Raw genomic sequence first — 19,462 nt, forward strand, 5'->3', positions numbered from 1 at the left:
CTTTGAGCCACCAACGATCCCATGCAGGCAATGTCCGAGCTGTGATCTTGCGAAAGACACATCCCCGGCAGAAGGCTGTCCGGCTGACAGGGCCCTCCTGGCTACCTGCCGAACGAGGACGCACGGCGCCTTGCAAGGAGTTACACCGAATCCCCAAATCTCCCTGGCAGTGGACAAAGTTATCCTAAAACCACCCCAAAAATGGGACGCTCAAGCGTTTAAAAAAGAGCGTCCTGGCGAGGATCCCGCATCCTTTCACGGCCAGCCATTCCCGCCGGTTTCAATGGCCATTTTGCCTGCGCAGAGAAAACGGGAAACGATCCCAAGTATTTATTATCCTCGACGCCACAAAGGCGTCAGAAACACCGAGCGCAGACAGCACGGGCGGGTCGGACCCGCCGCCGCCGCCCCCCCCTCCCGCCTCAAGCAGCGGCGGGGCGTTCGCCAGCCGAGGCCGGAGGGCCGCGCCGGGAGAGCAGGAGCCGTGCCCGGGCGAAACGCGGGGCGCAGCCGCCGCAGCCCCCCCGCCCCGGGCCTTGCTCCGGAACCACCGCAGGGGAGCCCACCGCCAGCCGGGGCGGCCGCACCGCCCCCCCCCCCCCCGGAGGCGCCGGGGCCGGGCCGGGCCGGGCCGGGCCGCGCCGCGGGGGCCTCCCGCGGTCTTCCGGGACTTGTAGTCGGCGGCGCCCCGCGGGCGGCGAGCAGGGCGGGCAGAGAACTACCTCTCCCAGCATGCCCCGCCGGCTGTCACCAGGCTGCGAGAGGCCTGGGCGGGGCGCGCGGGCGGCCCCGGGGGAGCGGGGTCGAGCGACGCCGCTGCAGCACCCGCGGGGCGGCCGGCCGTGGCCCGGCTCCTCGGCCGCTTCCCCGGGGGTAAGAGGGGGCGCCTTGGAGGGAGCGGGGCCGGGCCGGGCCGGGGCAGCGTCGCCGCGGGCAGCGCTGCCTCAGCGCGGTGCCGCCGCGGGTGCGAGGCCGCCTCACGGCCTGGGCGACGCTGGGGCCCCCGGCGGGCCCCGGGGGTCTGGCGGCCCCGGGGGCGGAAGGCTGTCTGGGTGTCGCTGCCGAGCGGGGCCTGGGGCGGCCGGTTCCCGGCGGGGCGCCGGGCTCCGGGGGCGGGAGGACGGCCGCGGCGCCGCTGCTGGCGACGGTGGGGAGGTGCCTCCGCCGGGCGGGCGCCGGGGGGGGGGGGGCTGCGGCCGGGCTTGAGCCCGCCTGTGCCGCCGCGATTGCGGGGGCCGGCGCTGGACTCGTGTCTCGTGCGGCGGAGGTCTTGAGTGGGAAAGGAGCCGGTGGCCGCTGGCTGCAGCGATGGTGCCCACCCGAGCTGCTTCTCGTGTTTTCTCCTCTCTCCCTAGGCCGCTGTGGTAGGTCTGCCGCTCAGACTCCTGCGCCGAGAATGAATGAGGGAAGGAAGCAAACACAGCCCCTGGCTAAGGACAGGGGCTTTCTGAAGGGTTGTCTGAATCTTGTTCTCTCCCGGCTCTGTCAGGTGCGTGCCTGGTTTTTATCCCTTTTCCTTCCTTGGGCTGAGCTGGGAACAGGTCTGCTCTAAGTGGCCAGTTTTCTTTCTGCCACGTTTAGCCAGGGTTGAGTCCGTAGTGGGGCGCGTCTGCTTGCTCCTGCTCCATTTTTATTTCTTTTCTTCTGGATGGCGAGTGCTGGCTGCCCTGGAGGATGTAAACATGCATCCTGTTTTCCCGTTCTGAAACGGGTACTGCAGGTAAGTCCTTACTTGCTAAGGTGAGAGCTGAGCGCTGAAACATTGGCAGTGATTCCTGCTGGGCGTTTTGGATCGCTGGAGCATGTGCTGTATGCCGAATATAACTCAGAACTGAAGCACATGTGGCTTTTTCTCTCCTGTGTTTCTATGATATTTGCAATCTTCCTGAACTGAGAGAGAGTCATGAAAACAAGGGCCAAACTTAAACCTAGAGAAGATGGTACAGCTGCATTGGAAGCACTACATATGTTTGTTCTGATTTTCCTGCAGACACTCAACTCCAGAACTGACTTTCTGAATGTAACAAATTCTAATTGCTACCTCACTTAGAAACAAGTGAGCTCTGGCTCACCTTCATGGAGGTCACTTGAACTTGGCTTTGCTACTCAACCTTCTCTCTTTTTGGCCAAGAGCCTCATTGCATCCTCTGCGTTTCTCTGTTGCTATAGGAGGAGTTTATTTGGCTGAAATGGGATACCGTTCTTATTTCTCCTCTGTTTAACAGCTCCTTGGTTTCCTAAAACTACTCCCTATGAAGAACAATGCAGTTGTTCATCCTTCTAGGTCCTTTCTCCATACTTGATTATGTGTTGAATTTTTTGTCCATGGTTTCAGGATATTGATGAGTGAATTGTCAAGGGATGCCATTACTGTAAATAACCTGCATTACCCACATTGTTACGATTGGAATGATGTTGTGTGTCATGTTGATAACGGAAATCAGAAAGAGAAAGCTTCGATAGCCTTGGCAGAGCTAGAGGAGTTCTTGCCCTATTTTGAGCTTTCTGCTCTGAGTTACAGGTGTCTAGGTTTGTGTCTGGAGCAGCTAACTTCTATTGGGCGGATGACAGTTCCCTTCAAGAGTTCTTCCTTAAGGCAGCCAACTAACAGGGCAGTAGGTTGGGTGTCAGGCGACTCACACTGTAGTCCCAGCTCTGTCACTGATGTATCTTCAGTACCTTACGCCTGTTTTCCGTACTAATCTTGTCTATTTCTGTGGTGGAAGGACATGAGTTCATTTAGGACTGGCAAGTGTGCCTGCAGCATGTTAACAAACAGTTACCTAGCTGTCATTTAACAGCATCACCTCTGGTTCTGTTCTGTTGAATAATTACTCTCTTTTTAGGCTTCAAAAAGGTAAATAGGTTTCCCATCCCTTTCTCTTTGCACAGCATACCTCTCTCAGTTGCTGAAATGAGAAGAATCTTCATAATTGTATGATATTTGGGGTGGCAGATTAATTAAATTAATTAAATTCTCTGCTTATTATGATATTGCTGTATAGCTTCATATGTTTTGACATTTATTTTGAATGCATGTTTGAAGCTCTGTGACTCTGAAAATCCTGCGCCAAATTAGCGTATAAAGAATCTGTTATTTTCCTGCTTTGGTCTGCAATGGCCGCTAATCCACTGCTGGGATTGTTTGGAAGAATTGGGAGTCCACGCATAGCCTCTTTCCACTAAAACTTTGACAAATGCCTTGGAAGTTGCAAAAACTGTGGAAGTACTACAGGTATGGTGGTTGCAATTGTCTCCTTCCATTTTTACTTGGAAAGGGGTATGTTCACGGCTTTCTAAGCTACCTTGATCAACAAGTGTGTGGCTACGCGACCACCATGGGCTGTTCAGAGCTCTGGCAGTTATCTCTGAAACAAGCTCATCTCTTGCCTTGCATTCGTGTAGCATTAGTATTAGTTGCTCGCAGAGACCGGTCTTGGTTGCCTGTGGTTTAGCTGAAGTTGAAGGCTTTCTCCAACTTGATAATTAAGCTCTCCTAGGTCATGTTGCCCCTGCCTGCCTGTTCCCATCAAATCTGTTTGCCTTGCTCATCATCTCTGATACAGAACTGCTTCTGGGCTCTGGCAGAATTCAGGGTCATGCTGAATGTGACCACACCACTTGTGACAGTACTGATCATGCCCTTTCATTTTGAGTTGCTGTTTTGCAGGGATCCAGGAATAGAATGCAAAGTCCTGTGAGCAGACGATTTGAGTCCTAGCTGTTTTTCAAGGATTCTGATTCATGGCTTATCAAGGGTATTTATGGAGGGGCCAGGGTGTTGTAATACTGTGCGGTCAAAGGGAGACCAATGGAACTTTCAGTACACTTTCACTAGAAGCTCTGATTGGAGAGAGATCATTGGATACTCTTCTCTCCTTAAGCAAAGAGTGAGAAAGTGCAGTCTCTTGTTTCTTGGGAGACTTACAAAATTTAAATATTTCTGCTCCCTCTGTAATGAGAGCTGTAGTGGTGTTTGAAATTTCCAAGAATATGGAACAAGTCTTCTAGCATTTAGACTGGCTGTATGTGGAAAATGGCATCAAGTGAAGTTACGTGTGTGCTAGCAGGACAGTAAATAGCTTGATCTTAGACGTTGATCCGCATTCCTTGACGTGACCCCAAGGAATGCAGGATGCATGCTGGATCATGGGTTGATACCCCCCCTGCTGTGACTAGTGTGGGCCAGGCTGTGGAGAACAGAACTTGGAGCTAGGATATGTGAGCTTTGTTCCTGGATCTGCCACCAAGTCCATATATAACTATGGCTCCATTTCCCATCTGTAAAGTGTTCTTGCATTCTTTAAAGTACTCAGCTATCCAGAGCTGAAAGATAACATCTGTACTTCTAAAATGTACAAACTTGTAAGTGAATTGGTGTACGTGCTGACCCTCAAACCTTCGTTAAGTACCAGGGTGGAAAGCAATAGCTAACTACTCCATTCATTCTGCTCCTATGCAACTGATGTCTCTAGCCAAAGGCGTGTCAGGATAGATTAGACTTAAACCTTTTGATCTGCTTTCAGAGCACAGAAAGGGCAAGTTCCAGGCTGAAAACTGACAGGAGTGCAGTGTTGACCATTCTGAAAGCCTGAAGGGGGATCTGAAAATTGGTAGGATGAGCTATCAAGGCTCATCAGAGATTCAGCAGGTTTTATGCTCCAGCTTGCTCTATGCTGGCGTCTGAAGTAGCTACTTTTAATTTTGAAAAGTTGGAGGAATTTGTGTTCCTAACTTGGATGATTTGTAATCCTATTGTATCACCACTGCTGAGGGTACCAGAGTCTAAATACCTATGAACAGCCATATCACAGAACCACAGTACTGTGTTTTCTCCAACCCACTATTCAACCACGTCTTCAAGCGGGACTTCAGTGTTAATTCCTCTTGATTTTTTTACTCCTGCAGTAATGTTAGTCTTCTGATTTTGAATGACTTGTGGGGAAACTTACTGCCTTTCTGGACAGACAAGGCAATTGTGTAAATAGATTGGAGGATTATGAACTTTTATGTGATTTAACCCAGATTTTCATGGTAAATAGGAGTTGATAGCTGGTGTGAGAGAGATGCGGACCTGAGCTTTACCTAGGGCTTAACACCATCAGCTCTGGGCCAGATGGTCTTGCCTCTGAGAAATATATTAGAGCAATGTCTAAGTAAGAGCACAGTTGAAATCTGCTGTCAAGACAGATTTCTCACTGTTGGAATATGTTTCTGTGTGGTCCTCCATTTCTAGGTGATTGAAAATAGGTCTGGAAGGGATTTTGATGAGGCCACCTAGTTCATCTTTTTCCACAGCGCGTGATAAACTACGCCAAAACCATTCCCGATAGATATGTTGAGCTTGTTCTTTAAGTAATGGAGATTTTCTAGCTTCCCTGGATAGGTTGTATTTGACTTTATTAAACTTTTTTTTTTTATACATTGTGACTTTTGTCAGTGTTCTGAATGGGCACAAAAAGACCTGCTAGCCAGTGCAAGGGATGCCAGGTGGTTGACCACTGACCTCTTAATGCCAATGGCCAGAAAAGCAATGGTGATTCTTGGCAGGGGAGGGGAGTCACTCAATGCAGTGCTTGCAAGTTTTTGTTTGTTTTCCTTACGCCACAGGGATCTTCCATGGACGGTGTGGGAAAGTTAAAATCCGTCCTCCCATTTTTTCTGTGTAAAGTGAAAAAGACCTTAATGCAAACTTAGCAAATGATTACCTTTTTTTTTAAACAGCATCACCTGGTGGTTGTGTGTGTTTTTGGGTGTGTGTGTGTTTGTTTTTACTGTAATGCAATGTAAATTTAACTCTGAAATCTGCTATTGAGAAAAAAGTGGATTCTCATCAGCCCCAGCTACTGAGCTTTTTAAGGCTTGAGGCAGCAATCTGCAAACTGTCAGGTCCAATTAAAGCAAATGGCTGGAGCTGTTTTTCTCCCTCCTGGAGAGAAAACAGTTCATCAAAAGCCAGAAGGAAATTTCATCGGGCTCATGAGCAATTATCTCGTGAGGTGTAATAAGAGATCCACTAGATGCCCAGTGTGAACTTTCACTTATAATCACTCTTAATTCTCCAGTGGGCAGATGAGCACTGATCTCACCAATTTAAAGCCTGAATTTTTTGTGTTCAGTAGAAGCTGGTAGAGAGAACTTGTTCTTTTGTAGGGTTTGACTGATGTTGACTTGTAAATCTGAATTTTGAACATCCCTGACCTGGCAAAAGATATTCCACTTTTCTGTGTGTTGTGGGTTAACCGTGGCAGGCAGCTAAGCACCACACAGCTGCTTGCTCACTGCCACCCCAGTGGGACAGGGGAGAGAACTGGAAGGGTAAAATTGAGAAAGCAGGATTTCATCAGGTGTAATGGTTGCTTGGGAAGGCAAACACCGTTACTCCAAATGTCCCCGCTTCCTGTTTCTCTCCCCCAGCTTTTATTGCTGAGCATGATGTCATATTGGATATCCCTTTGGTCAGGTGGGGTCAGCTGTCCTGGCTGTGTTCCCTCCCAAATTCTTGTGCACCCCCAGCCCACTCGCTGGCAGGGCAGTGTGAGAAACAGAAAAGGCTTTGATACTATGTAAGCACTGTTCAGCAATAGCTAAAACATCAGTGTGTTAACAACACTGGTTTGGTCACAAATCCAAAACGGAGCACCATACGAGCTACTATGAAGAAAACTAACTCTATCCCAGCCAAAACCAGCACACTGTGGTACACCACAACTTCTGTTGTTGGGAGCCTGTGACAGCTGTTTATTTTTGGCTTATTGGTGATGTTTCCCAAAGGTTGTGTTTGCATTTGTGTGGTTTAAAGCAAATATTGACCTACTGTGCAATCCAGTTTATTTCATGGGTCTAGTCCATTAGTTAGCACGGAGCTGATTCACTAAAAATACTGTGCTGTATCTTTGCTCCTGGTAGATCGTGTGGCTGATACTGTCACTTTCTGTTTAACTTATTTTGTTACTTGTCACTGACAAAAATCCCTTTTCGGTCCATAGAACTTGATGACAAAACCAGTTTGGATTGAGGCTATGCAGATGAGTGCTTGGTTTTTGAAGCAGGCTCACTTTTCTGTGTCTGTTGTCATCACAGGTGGGCTGAAGTTTGAGTAAAGTGAGAACTGAAGGTGCAAGGCCAACTCAGTTCTGATTAGAGAGCTCTAGAAGACTACAAGCTTTTCATGTATGCCTTCGCACCCAACTGGAAGAAGTTCTCTGATTAGTATATTTCTTTAGACTTCAGCCATATTGAAGCTGTGGTTTTTTGAATCCCATCTGTGATCAGAATTAAGGAGAGGTGTCTTCTGTCTGAGACTTCAGTTGTGGTGGTCTGTTGTGGTTTAACCTGGCAGGCAGCTAAACACCACACAGCTGTTCGCTCACTGCCCCCTGCCCCCAGTGGGGTGGGGGAGAGAATTGGGGAGGAAAAAAAAAAGTAAAACTTGAGGGTTGAGATAAAGATGGTTTGATAGGACAGAAAAGGAAGGGAAAATAATAATAATGATAAAAGAATATATGAAATAAGTGATGCACAATGCAATTGCTCACCACCAGCTGACTGATGCCCAGCCAGTTCCTGAGCAGCGGTCACTGCCCCCCGGCCAACTCCCCCCACTTTATATACTGAACATGAGTTGTATGGTATGGAATAGCCCTTTGGCCAGTTTGGGTCAGCTGTCCTGGCTGTGCCCCCTCCCAGCTTCTCGCTGGCAGGGCATGAGAAGCTGAAAAATCCTTGACTAGTGTAAGCACTGCTCAGCAACAACTAAACCATCAGTGTGTTATCAGCATCGTTCTCATACTAAATCCAAAACACAGCACTCTACCAGCTACTAGGAAGAAAATTAACTCTATCCCAGCCGAAACCAGGACGTGGTCCTGGATCTGAAAGTAGGCAAGTACTTTTTGTCTATTTAGCCTCAAAAGTACAGAGGACTTCACAGTGTTCAGGTATAACAACAAAGGACTCTTGGTCCCAATGTTTGTACTCAAAACCAAGAAATTTAAATTTTGTAACAAGGAAAATAGAAGATAACAAAGGTTAACAGAGGAAAATAGAAGGTAATAGAGGTTTTTTAAATACCATCTCACCCCTTGGAAGCATATGGGATGCCGACCTTCTTGGGCTGTGGAGCCAGTTTTTTCTTAGTGCATCTTCCTTGCAGTCCAGATGATAGTCCAGTGTATGCAAACTGTTAAACATGGAGGTACTGCCTTTCCCCCTAAGGGACAAGGGGTGGTGCCTGTGCATTTCATTTTCTTGTTTGCTATGACGCATTTTCTTCTTCTGGTGATGTCTTTTACAGTATGAAGACAGCATGGCCTTGAAACTGAGTCACTCCACTGGGATTATTGTAGTCTGGTGCTTCTGGCTCTGCCATGGACAGTCTCAGAAGAATCACTGAGTGTTCCTCTGTCACAATTCTGAATGAGGATCTTGGCTTTTGTCCAGTTATCTCTTGTGCTCTTCCTTAGCTAAACAGAGCCCACTTTTGACTGTGTTTCATGCAGCAGCTGGCTCAGTTGGCTTTTGTGTCCACTAAAGCTGTTAGGTACTGCCATTCTTGCACATAATGAACCCGAAAATGTAAGATGTGTAACTTCTTCCCCATCTTTAGGATCTATTCTGAGATTGTTTGCCATTTTTCAGGAAACCAGAATGCTGGGGTCAAGCTTCTCAGAAGGGTTTGCACAAAACTACTGTTATTGAATAGTAATAAATTAGCTGGTGCTTCTTTTAGGCCTGCATCCTTTAACAAGGTGAAAGAAGAGATAGTAAGCTAGCATGATAACACTGAAAGTATCGATTCTACAACTTGAAAGGGAAGGCGATGTTCCCTTCTCACCATAACTCAGTGCTAGAATACAATCAGTGTAAATTGAATGTAAAATTCAGTTTAGGCAAAACAGATCAATGGGCTGGCATTTGTAAAGGCCAAGTGTTGATTGTAGAGATAAAATGCACTCAATGGGACCATCTTTAAGCATAGTGTGCCTGGCTAGTTATTTTTAGCATTTCCTCACTGTGTCTCTGTATTTCAGGATGTGTGCCTGCTCTTATACAGTGAAGCTGAAATGACAAGATATTAATCCCTGAGCAAAGGCATATTAATCACCTGCTTTATTCTGTTTATGTAATACAGTTAAATATACTTTGAGAGCAGGTGAGGTATGGGGCATGGAAATGGTTTAACTTCATGCAGGCTTTTTCTTGATTGATTGGTTTTAACAGCGGCAGCTGCCCCATTTCTAATTTTTTTCTGCTGAGAGTAATTTGTCAGTAGAATGGCTTCATTTATCTGCTATTGATATTTAAGCCACAGAAACATCATCTGCTCTTCTCTCCCCCTCTGTGCCAGTGATGCCATTTTGCAAAATTTAGACTAAACAGAAATCCTGACTGCACAAGTGAAGCAAAGTATCATCGAGACCTTGTGGCTTTGCAGTGGAATATTAAACTGTTCACTTCAGCCAATTCTGTAAATCCTTTTGGTGGGCTGAGGGGGGAAATTTCATGGGTTTAGTCTAACTTCTAGTGGTTAAGTTTGTCACATAGTGGCTGAGATAGAAGAGTGACACTACCTTAGAAGATCTGCTAGTGCTGGGATCTAAGAGTTTGTATCTTCTGTGCTGTAATTAGGCACTGTGGATTTGCAACGTGACTGGGCTCTCTAGCCATCTTTGTGTGAGCCACAAGAGATTAAGCCTTGGAAACTGCCTTCTCCAAAATGGAGAGTGGGGCCTTACTAGACTTTGTCTCAGTGGCTAAACAAGAGCAGCACCATCAGATCAGGTCTTTGTATGAGCAAGGGTTGTGGATTGAGATCTGGAAAACAGTAAATAACTAAATGGGCCTGACTGCATGTTTTTCCACATCAGGAAGCAGGACTTGTACTAGTGCTGTGTTACGAGGTAGTACTAAAGCCCAGTGTTTATGAATTAATTTATTGAAACAACTGTTCTGAAAGCAAAAAATCTTTATCATGTGTTAAAATTAAATATTAGCCCTTATACTAGAGTTATTTTTCTCATTTAGTAGGGTTTTATGTATAGGTATTAGAAGGCACTATTACCAGGGAGCTTCTTAGAAGAGGCCTGCTAAGAAGGCAGGGGGTTTGTTTGAGTAGTGGGGAAGCTACTTGAAAGTAAGAGACTGCCTGAGTTGAGGAGTAGATGATAAACTCATTTCTGAAGAAATGGGAGAGAATTAGAATATGTATTTCCACAGGAGGACTTTTGGGCCCAATACAAATGGACTGCATAGAAAGCCAAAGTTCAGAGTAGACAAGGAGAGAGATTTGCGAGTGGTAGAGCTGGGTATTGAACTGGTGTGAATTGGAGTTGGGATAATAAATGTCACGGGGTAGGCAAAAGTCTCCGGACAGGGCCCCTGCTAGAAACTGGAGACTGAGCAGAGAGTTGAGGTGTGTGGGGAGCCAGGGAGGGCCTCTGCTGGGTTTGAAATTGCACAAGGCAGCACACCTGGGGCACCACAGCCAGCTGGCAGCAGTAAGGGCTAACGGCTCCCAGCCTCACCTGGGTGCTGGGAGGGGACGAAAGCTGCGGGGTGGTCCTTACATGGTGGTAAGTCAAAAAGGATTATTTACTGGGTGTTTTGCTGCTTTTCTGGTCTGCTTTCATTTAATACTGAATATATTTGTGGGAATTGTGTGTATCCTTGAGAGAAATTGCACTGCATCCTGTTAGTGAGAGCACACGCATGTGTCTGCTGCTGTGCTGTCCTGGGGTCCGACTGTTTACTGAGGAGAAAGAAAAGTGAAGGGTAAGTCTGAATTTGAGCTTATTGGCATGAATGCTAGCTTTGGTAATTAACTTCGCAGCTTTGAGCCTTGGTTAGAAGTATTTGATCCTAGTTGTTGTCTATTATTAAAGAATACAGAAGTATTTATTTCTGTTTAATAGGTAGGGAAACTGCGGTAGGGAACAATACTTAATTGTGTAGATAAGCATCGGCCAGGCATTTAGCTATTCAACTTGTGTTGGTCTCACAAAAACACTGCTTGTGTCAGGAAAGGGGGAAGACCCTGTCAAGCTTTATTTCTGTAGGGTGAATGCCCATAGGAGTAGTGTAGAAAGCAGTACTGCTAAAACCCAGCTGTGTAGCCACAGTGGAAGTTCTTAAGCCAGTATGAGCTGACTTAATTTAGCCATTACACCTAACTTGTTTGGATCTCTTGTTGATGTTCCTAGTGCGAGGACATACAAAAGTAAATTTTGAAAATTTACAGCAGTGGTAGTTGATCAATCTGAATGTTTAACTGCTTGATATGACTTTTTTTAATATCACTGTGTCCCTGAAGTTCCCTCGGAAGCAAGTAGTTAAAATGTGGGTGTGTATGGTGAGGGCTTAAAATAAAATACTTGGAGTGACTAGGAACCACTTTGGCAGCTTAATAATACAGAATGTTTGAAGAAACTGCTCCTGGCTGAGTCAGGTGCCTCTCTGCTGCCTGTTTTAGTTGGGAACAGATCCTTTTGACCCCTGATTTGAACCGCAGACCTTTGCTCTCGTGTAGAATCCCACTGCAATGAACAACGAGGCCGGTAGGACCACCACCAGTGTCCTTTGGCATCTTGTTGTTGAACTGTCTCCTGAAGAATGAACGACATCATTCTGATTGCTTGCTTGTGCTGCAGTGAAATTGTTCTGGGTTTCTGCTGTTGCAGGCAGTGTTGGTGACGTGCTCTGTTCCAGGCTGTCTGTGCTAGATGTCTGTAAACATTTTATGAGGTTTGCCCAGTCTGCATTGGGATCAAGGAAGGATAAAGCAAGTGACGTTTGTCTTGACAGAGCTCATTGGCAAAATGACTGCAAATTTTGCTGATGTCAAGTGAATAGTGTCTTTATGCACAGTGTCCTGGCTCTGCTTGCTATGTTCACCTCTTCCCTGACAGAGATGCGTTGAGGATCAAGCACAATTCCACTCATTTGCTAATAAAATTCACAGCTGGAATGTCCCTGGCATACCCTTGTTCTAGTTGTTAAGTCCTTATGAGCACTGATCTAATCAGCAGTGATCCAAAAGGATCATTGTCCATTTTAGTGATCCCTGTAAATGTTTGCATTCATTTCATCTGGTTACTGCCACTTGCAGCTATTGATTGTTAGTTACACTCTGTTTTCCTAATCCTTTCACTGCTTTCTGTTGCTTTTCAATGGAAGAACCTTGTCAACGTTAATTTACTGTGCTGCTATTGCTTTCTGCCTTCCCTGTTTCACAGAGAATGAAAGACTATAGAGGTAGCTGAGATGTAAGCTAACTGCCAGTCTGCTGCAAGTTAATTTAATAAACTCAAGCCTGTGTGTAGTTCTTCCTGTCCTGCGTATTCACTGTTTGTATGAGGGGGGGGGGTCTCAGAAGACAGGCTGTAAAACTCTTTAGATCCTCTTCTAATTAAAATAAGCTTCTTTACCTACCTCTGAGTTGTGCTGAGGATGCCAAAGATTAATTCTCTTACTCATTGCATTGTATACCATGTGCAAAAGGTCATGTGGAAGAATGGGTTTATAGCTCCATAGTAGTGTCATGGGGGCAACATGAACAAAATGTGTGTTGAATAAACAAATTCTGAGTTTCAAGAAGTGTTGATCTGCCTGTTTTTGTCAGGCAGAGGACAGAGTGTTTTCTCCTCTTAGTAATGTTATGTATTTTCTGTCCCTGAATGGGAATTTGTAGAGGAAATCTTGACTCCTGTGATGACTGCCCAGACCGCCCGGGATTCACTGGGGTGAAGACTTTGCCCTCAGTTGGCAGTCTCTAGTCCTGTTCCAGTGTACCCCGTTGCATAGTCGTGTTCATGTCAGAGGCCCAGCACTTGCATTCAGAGCATGCACGTGCTGAGAGCCTTGAGGAGGATGCAGAACATTACTGTGAGGGAATCACACGTGGTCTGGTGCTGTGGCCCTGGATGTCTGGTCAGGATTCACGGCTTTTAAAACATAAAAATAACGATGCTCACTGTGGCCATTCTCCAGGGAATCTGACCTCCAGACATGTCTGTCTCCAGCTGGCTGGAGGGTAAGGCTTGGGGTCTCTTGAGTGCTGGCTGGAGGGAACAAGGCGGCTCCTCACTGGCTATCGGCCTGATGCAGATGACTGCAAGGGGGCAGGTTCTGGCCCTGGGTGACTGCCCGGGCTCTCGGAAGGAAGCACGGCTTTAATCTTAGCTTAGGTCTGGGGAAACAGGCCGGGCCGGCGCCTCAGGGCCGGGCCAGCCTAAGCTGCCGCTTTAGGGTCGAGTGGGGAAGCGGGAGGCTTGCACTCATCTGGGGTGGACCGTCCTCCTGCCTTCGCCAGCAGCCTCTGCCTTCGCGGTCCTGCAGCCGTGGGGCTGGGCCGCTGCAGCCGTGGGGCTGGGCCGCTGCAGCCCCCCCCCGGGGAGGTGTCAGTCGTCGGAGTGCCCTGAGAGTCCCCCCCCTGGACGGGACGGGGCTCTCCGGGGCGGCGGGGCCGGGCTCGCGGGGACGGGACGGCCAGCGGCTAGCTCCGCCCGGGAGCCGCCCCGCGTGTCCCGGCTCGGCTGCGCTGTCGCGGCTGTGACCGCGCGGCAGAGCGGGGGACGGGCCGAGGGCGCCTTGCCGGGAAGCGAAACCGCCGGCCGGCACCTCGCAGCCGGCCTTGGCGGCCGGCGGCCCCTGCCCGAGGAGGCCGCCGGCGCTGGGGCGCGGCCGGAGGGCAGGACCCCGCCGGGGCCGCGGGCTGGCGTGACGGCACCCGCTCCCGCCTGCAGGTAACGCGGGGTGGGAGTGCGGAGGGCTGGGCCGGGCCGGGCCGGGCTGCCCCTCGCCTCGGCTGGAGCGGCGGCGCGGGCTCAGGCCGGCGGAGCTTGGACGGAGCTCGGGCTCTGGCCGCGGTGCCGCCGATCCGCCGCGGTGGTAGCGGACGGGGCGGTGGCAGGAGCTGCCGAGGGTTGGTGGCAGGAGGCCCGTTGCTCCGGCTCATTTGGGCTCTGGCGCAGCGACGGCTCTCCTAGCAATCCTCCCGCCTGATCGGTGTCTCTGGTGGGAGCTGGGCTACCCCTGCTCTAAGGCACCTGGGCTGGGCCCAGAGGATGGAGGAGTTGTATCAGTTTTAGGGGTTTGTAGCCCACGCGTGCTTTGTATTCCTTGGAAAACCACCTAAGAGCAAGAGGATGAAAGTAAGTAGGCGGTGTGAGCTCTTTGGTGGACGTTGGATGCTGCAAATCTCCAGTTATTAGAGATACAACATCCAGAATAACAGACTGTACCTGAGGAGAAAGAAGAGTCAAAGAGAATGAAAATAGGAAGAGATGGGGATGATGATGTTTTCCAAAATGCTTAGCGTAAAAATGACTTCTTTTGGGACTTGTGATTTAAAAGTTGGGAAAGCTGGGCATTTCAGGCTCAAGTGAGCTGCTGTGGAAAAGACCCCATAATAAAAGTTCTGCTGCAGCCATCTCCTGTGTGAGTTCACAAAGGATGTTCAGAAACTAGAGGAATATCAAAGTCGGAGCTTTGCAACCTTGTGCTGCTCTGTTGAAAAAGTGTATGATTTGCATTTGCCATAGCCAGAGCACTTAAGGAAGCATCCTTAGGATAGGCGAAGCTCTCTAAGGTGGAGTAATTTACCCCAGAAGACCATTCAAACCGCAAAATATGTGTAAAGGGGGGAAAAAAAAAAAGTGGCTTTAAAAAAACCAAAATGCAACAAAATCACCTGCATCTTCCTCTGTTTACCATACTGTTCAAATAACTTGATAACCAAGTTACATGCACTGATTTTGTCAATCTGCCCACACCACTGTTTGGTTCTGTTAACTGTGTATCCAGTACAGCAGCAACCTTTGCCTCTTACGAGACCGGTATTAGGTTGCCTCTAGAGCACCTTCCACCAAGAGCGCAGTTTGAATATTGGCAGAAAGTTGCAACAATTATTGCAACTAAAATGTTGTGGACTGAAGGCGCTAAAGTATTTTCCCTTTCCTCCAGTTAAGTATTACTGGGATTTCCTAAGAATGGACTCATAGATTACACCTGGGCTGTTCTTTCCTGTGTCACAATAGATGAGGTCAGGATTCAGAAATGTGCTTGTGTTTTAGAATGGATTATTTGTTCATCGTTACTGTAAACTCCCATGGGAAACTGATGTTTTCTCTGTGAATCATTTCTGGCAGCTATACCTATCCTTCCCTGGAATAATTATGACCCAGACAGCATCGAGGGAGGAGTATTTGCTTCAATGAGTGAAACATTTCCACTTAGGAAGTAAATAATGCTGATCTCTGTCAAGGCTCAGACTGCGTGAGCATTGTAATTCATCTCGTAAAGATTTTGAATGGTTCTTTACTCTTGTTATGCATCACCCCTGCAGACTAGATGGGAATGCAGAATGCGTTTGGTGCCTTCTTGTGTGGCAAATGGAGTATTCACATTAAGAAGACAACCTTCAGAGCAGTGAGCAAGGGATTGCATGGAGGTCATTGCAGCGCAGACGACTCCATTAACGAGTATTCAGCATCACAGGTGTACAGTTGAACTACAGTAGCTTCCTAGAGCTGTGGGACGAGTACATGTGCAGCTCCTTTGTGAGTCGTAGGGACCTGCAGAACCAAGGGAAGCTCGATGCCTGTGGCAGCACTAAAAGTCTGTTCCCATCTGGATCCAGCTTATTATGGGCTACTGATTAGATGGATTTTTGTCCTCGCAACTCAGTACCTGTGATATTGACAGAGATTGCTGTCTTTTGGCAGTTCTGCGACAAGACACCTGGTGCTGGCATGTCACATTGCATCCATAAGTAAATTCAGAGTGCAGTGAAATGATGCATTTCTCCAGGACTCTTTCTACAAAGTGTCTTCGTGTAGCTTGTGTACTTCACTGGCAGTTTGAAGAAGGGATCTCTGTAGCATCCATGTCAGAGAAGCAGTGGGAAGCTGCACAAAGTGTGGTTTTGCCTGTGTGTAGGTCACACATTTCTAGGCCCAAGGCAGTTCTGACCTGAGGCTGGTACTCTGCTGTTTGACTGCTCTGTTGAGCATGTGTCACGATATATAGTATGCTAGCCTGCTCTGCTGTTTTCAGGTAGCGAGGGACCATCCTCCTTTATACTGCAGTGACTTAAGTTTTATGAGTTTGTGGCACAGCCTGGAATATTCTTTTATGATGAATAATTTTTGGAACTGGCATTGCCTTTCTTGAAATGCCAAGAGTTCTGAAGCCTGTGATGTTTCATTCATTCCTGGGGAGAGGGAAAAGGTCCACTGAAATAGCATAAAACTCTTAAGGTTGGGGAATGGCGTTCCTTCCTCATCCAAAAAACCCCTATGGTATTTGTCATTTCCTTGTCTAAGCATGCTGTTCCTTTTCCCACTTTTCCCAGTGTTATTGCCTCCCCCCACCTTCCAGTTCCACCAGTTCACTTGGATGAAACAGGAGGGGTGGTGGTTGTTTTTAAGGAAAAGCCATGTAGCAATAATTGAACTGTGCTTCTCTTGTACCTTTGTATTGTTGGATGTTTCCGTTTGTTTTCTCTGCAGTGGGTTTGACTGTCTTGACTGGTTGATAGCAGCCTTTTAAAAAAGCAGTTCTGCCTCTTAGTTAAAGCAATAAAGTGTCCATTTTATTCGTTTCTGATCTGGAGGAAGAGGGGATCGTACAAGCCTCATTAGGCTCTGCAATGCTTTCTAAAAAGGGTATTCTTTCTTTTTGATAATTTCTGTTTTCCTAAAGGCAATAAACACCGGTGCACCTTAAACTCAGCAATGTTATATCCTCCTCCACAAAGGAAGTCTAAACGAAAGTGTTGCCCAAGGCATGTTTTGGTGATGATTAGAACGAAAGATGACATGAAGTTCACAAGGACACTTGGTTTTGATGCTGCGCTCGTGTGACAGGTGTTTGGATGTCACAGTGAGGCGTAGCAGGAAAAGTCTGAAACAAGAGAGGTGCTAAAGCTGAACAGAAATCAGGCTCTTTCTGCATGCTAGAAACTTGATTTTGCGTCAAACTACTCTTCCATACATTTAAAAGGGGATGTTTGGCTGGAGGAAGAGTTTATTTTTAGGCCTCGGTGGTTTCGGTTGCTTTATTGGTAGGCGGCAGTGTTAACAACATGTCACGTGGCACAAAGCTGCTCCCGTTGCCATGTCTGAGTACACATCCTATTAGCTTGTCAGCTGGTTTGTCAGCCTGGTTTGAACTGGCTCTGTGTCACGGCAGTTGGTAAGATTTGCTGTACTTTTGGAATCTGCGCAATTTGGCCCTTGGCATTCTGTTGTTTTGGTTTTTTTAAAAAATTTCGAGAAAATTTTGGATGCTATGGATAGCTTGAGAGGAAGAGGGAGACCCAGGGATGCCCAGAGATAAAAGGACGCTACAGTAGATTTTTCCAGAAGTCAAAGCAGCAGCTTGGCCCTAAATATTGAAAGCCATACTCCTCTGTCTTGTTGTTCTGGTAAAGAGGTAAACCAGGCTTTGACAATCTGTTTGATTTAATTCAAAGTTGTGGATGTGCTGCATCTGTGTGGTATTTACCTCATTTACCAATTGTCATGGCAACAGCTGGAAAGGCTATCCCAAGCTTTTACTGATCCCAGCACAAAATCTGCAGTGCTTATTGCAGGTAAGCAATAACCCTTCCCTGTTCCTGCTGTAGCTAGCATTGATAAATAGCAGCAAAGATTGACATTTCTCTGGCATTGGCACTTTTTTTAAAACTGCTATTACTTTTGGAAAACAGACAAACATTTCTTTCATATGCATCTTTAAAACTTGCTGTATCCCAAAATCAAACCCAAAGCTAACTTTCTGGGCAAGTGAAACTCAACACTGCGGTATTATGTGGTAAGATGCATATGAAGAGTCTTCCTCAAAAATAGACTGGTATTGACTTTTTGTTGCTAAAATCATGCTGCTGGTGTTTTCCTGGTCATTTCTTTCAACTCTGTTTTCTGTGCTTGTTTGTTTCTGTTGCCATTGTGCCTCTGGTAGCTGTTGCACATACTCCTGAATTTGAAATCAAGGGCTGCTACTGGAGTTTCGTAAAGACTTCTTGCCCAGTTCTCTTCCCTCATACCCAGTGCTCTGGAATAAGTCTTTTGGATATTATGCAGATGTTTCTGTGCCTTGGAAGTCTCGCTAGTTTGTGTATCCTTCCCAGCTGTGAGGATCCCTGTTTTAAAGAAAGTGTAGATTTATCTACTCAGCAGGTCAGGCCTCTTCTATGGCCAGGTCATTCTGGGGAAAAAAATTACCTTTCTTGCCTTTATTTTTAATTTTTTTTATGGGGTTGGAGTTAAATGTACCTATGATACTATGAAGAAAAGGGGCTTCCAATTTGCTTGCTAAAGGCAGCTGTCATTTTTAAAACACCAGCTGGACTGTAATTAAGATTTAAGCTACATAGAAGGTAGTCAGGATGTTCGTCAGTAATATCTCTTTGCACAGAATGTCTTATGATGGTGTTTACAGCAGAGTGGGATAAGTACTTCAAGTTGAGGTTTGAGTTCTTTTCATCTGAGAAGTGGAATCTAGAAAACCTACTGGCCCTGCTAATTCAGCATGAGTTTGTGTACCAAGGGTATGAGCTGAAATGGCATCCACTTGTCTTGCTATGAAAGTTATTGCTGTGATGTGTTGAGTGGCATCATTTAATTGTATGTTGTCTTATTAGGTGTGCTGAACATGCTGCTGACAATGCTGAATGTGTTGCTGATGATACTGCCTGTCTCCAAGACCCCTTACGTGGAAGAATTTTAGGGGTTGCTGTGCAGATCAATGGACGTGGACCCCTATGCCAGCATGCAGGTTGGGATGCGGGTAGTTCGTGGGGTGGACTGGAAGTGGGGCAGCCAGGACAGCGGTGAAGGGAATGTTGGGACTGTCGTTGAGATTGGTCGGACAGGCAGCCCAACCACTCCAGATAAGACTGTGGTCGTGCAGTGGGATCAAGGCAACAGAACCAATTATCGGACTGGATTCCAAGGGGCTTACGACCTTCTTCTGTATGATAACGCACAAATAGGTAAGTATAGCATGGACAAGAAGCACAAACACTAGCGCTGTTAAACCCATCTCCTTTAGTATACGTAACACCTGCCTCACATGCTAGCTGGAGTGTTAAGCCTTTTGCAACTACCTGTGGACTCATGTTGAGCAGCAGTGTACGCTCAGCCAATTCATGGCAATGAAATTCCTGTTTTTCTCTATGCAAAGGCTTTTCTTTCCTCTTTCTCTTTTATCTGTGGGTCTAACGGTTTTGATGACTTTGTCATTCTGCTAGATTCTGGCATGACTTTTAGGATGAGAGTCCCTTAAGCCAGGAAATGGATACTTCACATATCACTTCGTATTATATTATTGCATCATCTTCAATACACACACAGTATGTGATTTTTCTCTTTAAAACATGCTGATGTAGTTCTAAAAGCCTGGTCAGCCTGGTTTCTCTGGATTTTGTGTGGATCTTATATTCCTTTGCTTTTGTTCTCCT

At 46.9% G+C, this 19,462-nt stretch overlaps 1 protein-coding gene across 3 annotated transcripts in view; it reads left to right on the plus strand.

Moving 5' to 3' along the window:
* The first annotated feature begins 808 nt into the window (after positions 1 to 808).
* The window catches only part of MIB2 (MIB E3 ubiquitin protein ligase 2), a 53,617-nt gene continuing 34,963 nt past the window's right edge, over positions 809 to 19,462 (plus strand). For 2 of the 3 annotated variants that reach the window (XM_076356439.1, XM_076356440.1), the window contains exons 1-3: positions 809 to 873; positions 1,356 to 1,489; positions 18,644 to 18,994. In XM_076356439.1, the coding sequence (XP_076212554.1) occupies positions 18,748 to 18,994 (247 nt within the window). In that variant the 5' untranslated portion in view covers positions 809 to 873; positions 1,356 to 1,489; positions 18,644 to 18,747. Of the gene's footprint in view, positions 874 to 1,355; positions 1,490 to 18,643; positions 18,995 to 19,211; positions 19,355 to 19,462 lie in introns of those variants that run through there. The other variant, XM_076356441.1, reaches the window with a different exon arrangement.

Source organism: Aptenodytes patagonicus, chromosome 19 (assembly GCF_965638725.1).
Source record: "Aptenodytes patagonicus chromosome 19, bAptPat1.pri.cur, whole genome shotgun sequence".
NCBI classification, from domain to species: domain Eukaryota; kingdom Metazoa; phylum Chordata; class Aves; order Sphenisciformes; family Spheniscidae; genus Aptenodytes; species Aptenodytes patagonicus.